Raw genomic sequence first — 7,442 nt, forward strand, 5'->3', positions numbered from 1 at the left:
GTTGAACCTACCCAATTGGACTACTTGTCCTAGGTAGATGTACGAGTCAACAACTTCGAGTACCGAGTTCCCAACAGAGACTGGGATGGGCACAACATTGGCATTTGACATAAGTTTCGTCTTGTCCATGTTCATTTTTAAGCCCACCCTTTGTGAAACTCGGTTGAGGTCATCGAGCATCATGCTGAGTTCCTTCATCGACTTTGCCATGACTACGATATCGTCGGCAAATCGAAGGTGAGTGATGTATTCGCCGTTGATGTTGATGTCAAGTCCTTCCCATTCCAGGAGCTTGAAGTCGTCTTCCATTACGGAGGTAAACAGTTTCGGAGAGATAACGTCTCCCTGCCTTACGCCTCTTCGCAATGGAATCGCCCTCGTGCTCTGCTCATGTACTCGGACCGACATGGTGGCATTACTATACAAACACTTCAACACTTCGATGTACCGATAGTCAATATGGCATCGCTGAAGAGACTCAAGCACCGCCCAGTTTCCACCGAATCGAAGGCTTTCTCATAGTCCATAAACGCTAAGCATAATGGCAAGTAATACTCTTCGGTCTTCTGTATAACTTGCCTCAGCGTATGGATGTGGTCTATGGTTAGGCGTTATGCCCTCGGACAAGACGGAATTAAAGAGCTTCTGGAGGACTTTAAGTACCGGTGTTCCACCCGCTCTCAGAAGCTCTGAAGTGATTCCGTCTTTGCCGGCGCCTTGTTGTTCTTAAGCTGCTTCAGGGCCATCCTAATCTCATACAGACTGATGTCCGGGATATCTTCGGTATAATGTCGGGACAGCTTGGCTCTTGGATCTTCTACCAAGCTGTCATCGGGCTTTGCGATCGAAGTGTATAACTGTCCATAGAACCTCTCTATCTCGCCTAAAACCTCCGCTCTGCTCGACGTTATGCTGCCATCTTCCCGTTTCAGCTTTGTCAGCTGGCATTGCCCAATAGACTTGTCCTTTGCGAACACTTTGGAGCCTTGGTTTCGCTCAATAGTCGCTTCATAGTCAGTGTCTCAAAGAGACATAGCAATAATTTATTACTAATTTCTATTAAAAAAATAATATATCCATGAAAAGAAGCAAATTTATCAAAACTTATTGATAACGTCTCCTGAGTCACCATCACCGTCTCTTGGGTCACTAAAAAAGTGACCCGGGGGAACGGTGACCCAGAAGACATTTAAACTCAAATCAATAATTTTAGTTATTATCCACAAAAATATGTCAAAAAAGTATATTGTTAGACCATATTAGACCTAAGTCGGATCTATAAAGCTACAAATTAATATAAAAAGACAAAACTACTTACGAAATATCACAGTAAGTCAGCGGACCGACAATTAACACATCTTGGCTCACTTCGAACCACGGACGAAATGGCCGGCGAATAAGAAAGTAACCGTAATGGTGGATCTTGTCACGTGATACTTAGATCGGCTGCCTATTGGCTGGGCGATACAGTGTCATAACCTTGAGCCTTCGTTGCATTGTAATATTTGGTAAGTTAGGGGACTTAAAAATGAATCATTGTTTCGGGACGCAAAAAGAACTTTTTTTTTAAATAAATCAACGAATTCTAGCGAAATTTTAGCATCGAATTTGTAAATTAGATGTTAATACCTTTTTAATTAAGCGTTAATAGTGAATATGGTGGAGTACATTTTTTACACTGTTAAGTAAAAACGGAAGCCGACATGCGATTGGGACATGCTTTTTTTGTATGGGAGTCTAAAATTATCTCCTGGGTCAAAAAAAAAAAAACTATATTTAAAAAGAATTCTTTCAGTTTTTAAGTTCTAGTTTGAATGATTATTTGGTTAATTTACTATAATATACCAGATAAATTTAAAAACTGTTGCGATTTGTAAGATTTGAATTTTTATATCGTTGGGACACGATATGACATAAAAAAGTTGATCGACCCTAATATTTATTAATATGTTTTGAAAATGGTACTGTGATAAAGTGTTGACAATACTGAACTTGTATTTGGAACGAATTGCAATTGCCACACCGCCATGGGGATGGTTGGAGTCTCTTCTAATTACAGTAAACCCAGGCAATTTAATAATTTTGCTAGGGGTCAGCCAAGTTTCATTAACTAGTATGACGTCAACACTCTCATCACAGCCCTGCAAAAAATGTATAAGTTGACCTAGTTTTGGAAATAGACTTCTGGAGTTCCAATGAAGTATTTTTAATTGTTTGATGCCCAACCTGTCCATAATTTAAGTAGTAAAACTTGTTACCAGCAGCTCTTTTATAGTTTGGGAGGAGATTGTGAAAGGTCCGGAGGCGGAGGAGGAAGTATTTTTGACATCTTTTCTTTTCATCAATTCGATTATTGTTTTTGTGATTGCGTTCATGACAATATCGGAGTTAATAATTTCAGCAATCACAGCTCGTCCGTGAGGTGTTTTTGCTGGTGTTTTTGAAATCTTAGTGTTTAGATTATTACTGTTAGGTGCCACAGCCACTGCAGCCGCAGCCGCATAAGAAAATCTGCCACTTATCCTATTCTTGATTTGTGCTATTTTTTCTGCCTTCACAGTACAGGTATAAGAAACTGCTGAATGGGGTCCACTACAGTTTGAGCACTTGAAGTCTGATGGTGAGGGACATTCCTTGTAAAAATGTCCCGCCGAACAAATGGAACATACTTGAGTGCTTTTACAAGCTCCGCTGCCATGTCCAAATTTATAACACCTGAAGCACTGAAGCAGAGGCCTGATGTATTCCTGTACAGGCATCCAGATATGGTCGTAGATTACATGGTCGGGTCTAGACGAAGCCATAAATCGCTCCTTGAGAAACATAACGTCATTATCCAAAAAATGGGGTTTTTGAGTTAATAACGCCATCTAGCTCGTATGATCGTAACGCACGCAATACGAAGACACCTATCGCCCTAGCTCTATTAGAACCGCCAGAGGGCGCTAATGTCGTTATGGCGAATAGAGGGAATAGGTGCCCGTCTCATAGGAACAATGTCATTAAAGGGAAGTAAATTGTATTTTTTTGCTTAGTGACGGTTTTCTATGAGATTCAATGGTAAGTACGTCAATTTACATAAGAAATAGTGTATCTATACGTACTATGTCACTTTAAACTTATAATATGGTATCAAAATCAAAACTCAATTTAAAGCAATATCGTACTTTTCCCTTTAAGGACACTTGTACTTTTGAATTTAATAGAATAGAATAACGTTTTGAAATAAGTAAAGTGACATTATACCTATAATGATGGTTTTGCTTAAAACTTAAAGCCATAATGCTGACTAAAAATAAAAACGTACTGTTCTTTTACTTTAAGTGACATTGTGATTTTAAGAAGCTGACAGAAGTTTTAGCAGGTCGATCGTCATTATCTGTGTAGTGTCAATATGCTAGCTTAGTTTATCATAGCGACAGTTGGCATGCTTAAGTGAAAAATGTCGTTTTAAGCTTAAAGCCACTACAACTGGTACAGAACGCTTATAACGGTGTGGTTAATGAATGTCATTCGTTGTTTAATGTCACTGTGTTGTATTTTTTCTATAAGGTTCATAATAGAGTTGTATTATGGGTACCTACTAGACGACTATTTATAATTAGATAGATATAGCCACATTACGAGCCCTATTGATCTAACTGTGGAACTAGGTTGGTATGTGTAAGATTCCCATATTTATTAATTATAATATAATATTATTTATGTGCTGTGTGATACTTTTTCATTCATCAAAATTAGCAAGTTATTTTTGTGATGTCTGTTATGTTCCAATTTTATTTCTGACAAGGTGACACAAAACACACATTAATTATTATTATCACTAGGTAGGTACTTACCTATTAATTACCCATAAAACTATTGTTCTCTTACAGTAGAAAATGTCTCAATGTGTCTTGAATGACAAAAAAGTTTAAAGCTATTTGAATAAAGTTAATTATACTACTGTTTTAGTTGAAACTGTTAATAAAGATAATACTTATGAATCTTATGATGATGAAGAATTCGTACCTCCTTCAGAAGAGCTAGTTCTAATAACGTAATGTGTCGCTTGTGAGTTTTTTGTTGTTTTTCCGGGTTGGTTTAATTTTGCTACTGGCTGTTTCTAAAGTATTTATAATGTTGTTATTTTGAATTTGAACTTCTGAATGTGTATTTGTGGTATCTCTTCTTGTAAGGTGTCAAAATTACTTCGTAATTCTAAGTTAAACTGATCGTGGTTACAAATAAGAGTGTGTTTCTGTTTAGGTGTTTTGCCTATTTATGAATTAATTGCTTACGGTGGATTTAAGTCTTAAACTTTATTTTTGCTCTCACGGGTCTGTGATCGGAACTAAATTTAAACCTTGATGTACCTAATACCTACATAAATAAATATCTAATTAAACTTTTGTCAGATGAAAATATTATTATATAAGTAGTCAATTTCGTGTGTGATATTCCGCCAGGCGAAGTCCAGGTCCAGCGACTTTGAAGTTTTTTTGAGAAAAAAGGAATTACTTATCTACGTTCATGTTTCGACCAAAGGCAAATGGAATAGACCTAGAACTTCGGTCGTTTCTGCTGCCAAGGCCATATGTGGTCCGACTATGTATGTGTGCTTGATCTGACTTCACCAAGGACAATGGTCCATGTTTCCTGCTTTTCGTCAGTAGATTTATTTAGAGGGTCATAATCTCGTAATACTCTTCAATCTTATCATCGCAATGTGTAGATGTTGATGCGTAGGCTTTGATTGCGGTTAAGGTAAGTATATAGCTTTGGGATTTGGGATATGCTTAACGTCAACACAGCCACCTTGTCGGAGTAATTTGATAATCCGACAATGTTGTCCTGCCACTTCTTTTTGACGACAAAGCGTGTGGGTATCTTCCGCCGGGTAGTTTCAAAGTAGCGCCAATAACAGAAAAGCTAACGGAAAAACGTCTAAGGTGGTACGGTCATGTACAGAGGCGTCCTGTAGACTACATGGTTAAGGTAGCGCTCGATATATCAACGACGAAGCGAGTCAAGCGAGGACGTCGAAGACCACCTGCTACCTGGCTGACGACGGTTCAGCGAAACCTGAAAGACCTCAATATAGACGCCGACGTTGCACTCAATCGTGCAGAATGGAGGAAAAGAACAGGGAAGGCCGACCCCAAGTAAATGAGAACAAGGCCTAGCAGCATGATGATGACGTGGGTATCTTCCGCCCGGGGATTCTTAGCACCACTTTTACAGGGTACTTAGCGCCGTAACGAGGAGTCGTACATGTCAAATGAGATTGGGCCATAAGCCCACCATGCTGGTTCAGTGCGGGTTGGTGGATCGCCAGAGGCTTGTTTGGTATTCCACAGGGTGACCACGTGCAGGAGAGGCTGGTCTGGGGTCCGTTACATGACATTCGGGCCCCTTGCATCGCATCCCCCAAATATTATCCTCCCCTTTGTTTATTTACTTTGGTAATTTTTGATCGTAAAAATATAGCCAAACAAAACAAGCTAAGAATACTCTAGTTTTAAAGAAAAACTAGTCTTATTTGCTAATTTTTTAAGACTGAAAGTCGCTTACTTTAGTAAATATTAATTAACATCCATGTAAAATGATTCTATTTGCGCTTTTTCTTTGAAATAAACTTTAAGTTATATCAAATAACTGGATATAGTGTCACTGTTCCATAAATTGAATCAATATTGCGAAGTCGTCATGTGACATTAAGCAAAACTAAACGGAATAGTGACATTAAAATTTTCTTTTAATTGAATTATCTTAGAAATTAAACAAAAAAAACACAGTTTACTCAAATGACTCACAAGATTAGTTTAAAATCTAACAAAATATAGCAAAAAACTCTTTCTTTTATCTTTAGTACGGCAGTTTTAGACGTTTGAAGATTTCGAAAATTTTAAAGCTCTGTACCCAAAAAACACGTTTTTCGCTTAATGACACTGTGTTTCTCAAGGAGCGAAATGTAACCAGGACAGTTGGGAGTGGTTTGTATTGCCCATTGTCCTGTTTTTTGGTAAAGCGCTTTACACCAAGAATCATACAACTGGCTTTCAAGTCCTCGAGCAATGACTCCTCACTAAGATCCACAGGAGCACGAATAATTCCTTGACACTCTATGCTGTCATATGGGATTGTTGCCTTCCAATTATTTGCTTGCAATACAAGTTTGTTTAGCAAAAATGCATTCGCATCCTTGGCACATCCAAAATAAACTTTCACAAAAAAGTTACCGGCCGCCTTTACATATTGCACCCCCATAATCTCTTTTAATATTCTATTGACTTTGAGGATGTCCATGGGGACTTTATGAGTCAGATCATTGGAAGCAGATTGTAGCAGTACGGGGTACTCCTTTTTAGTCAAGTCTTCATATATAGGATTGTGGTCTCTGAAGAGACCGCGACGACTTTGTATGTAAGTCATTTTTTGCTTACATGATGTGACTTCTGTTTCGGAAACATCTTTATTTCTTCTTTTTGTTGTAGTTTTGGCGGTTTCTGTTTCCATGGGGGAGGGGCCGCCGCCCGTTCCCCCGCGTCCTGGGCTCATTCAAAGACAGAAAAATACAGAAATTCACCGTACATCAACTATTTATAATTAATGAGGAAAAATATCTCACTTTTGTTAGTAAAAAAGGACTTTAAAGACTTAAAATTAAAATATTTTCGAAAAAGCCGCCCTTTTATTTTCGAGTTCCCGCCTTTTTTTCTGGCGTTAAATGACTTAAATGACAGCATTGACATTACAGACTTTTGTCTTGTCTATGTTCTTACCGGCCAGACTCAAATCAAGGCCTATCAAAGAGGCCTATTGACAAAGATTTTTTTTTTAATTTTATCAAGGAGGGTAGCGGCACGTCTACCCCTCATAGATTTTATGAACATAGACAAAGACAAACTGAAATAGATAATAATTTACATTTTACATAATATTTATGTCATATTATGACTTTGACTACTTCATAAAATACAAATCAAAATAATTGGATTTGCTCCTAGAAATCGTATAGACAAAGCCAGTTCTAGCAATGTTGCTGTAGTAAAATATTTTTATGGTAATTACTGGCAATACAGCTCTAGAAACGGAGCACACATGTACAATTATGAAGGGTCACGTCATTCCAAGGAAGTCAATAGGCCTTGAGGTAAACTAACATTTTATCACGCCAGGTGGAGCCTCCATAGTATTCCATAGTGGAGTTGCTGTCACTGTCAAATCGCATACCTACATTTTTTCAAATAAATTGTAAACATTCTCCTTTTTCTCCAAAATATTGCAATATTGTGCAACAAACTGTGGAAATATATGCATAAATCGGTGAGAGAAAGCATTGAGTATCAAAAACTAAGGCAAATGACAAAGACCGTTTGTTTAGGCTGCATTTTAAGGAAGATAAATATTTTGGAAAGAGTAAATACACAGGTAAGCTAAGTTTTATTGAAGTAGTACAT

The 7,442-nt window shown here is 37.8% G+C and overlaps 1 protein-coding gene across 1 annotated transcript; it reads right to left on the reverse strand.

The window, feature by feature from the left end:
- Positions 1-2,237: 2,237 nt before the first annotated feature.
- Positions 2,238-6,541, reverse strand: LOC134679104 (uncharacterized). The gene is made up of 2 exons (XM_063537948.1): positions 5,959-6,541; positions 2,238-2,813 (listed from the first exon to the last, which is right to left on the reverse strand). Exons 1-2 carry the CDS (start codon positions 6,538-6,540, stop codon positions 2,238-2,240), a joined length of 1,158 nt encoding a protein of 385 aa, XP_063394018.1. The 5' UTR covers position 6,541.
- Between the last annotated feature and the right edge of the window lie 901 nt (positions 6,542-7,442).

The sequence above is a fragment of the Cydia fagiglandana genome, chromosome Z (assembly GCF_963556715.1).
Source record: "Cydia fagiglandana chromosome Z, ilCydFagi1.1, whole genome shotgun sequence".
Lineage (NCBI taxonomy): Eukaryota > Metazoa > Arthropoda > Insecta > Lepidoptera > Tortricidae > Cydia > Cydia fagiglandana.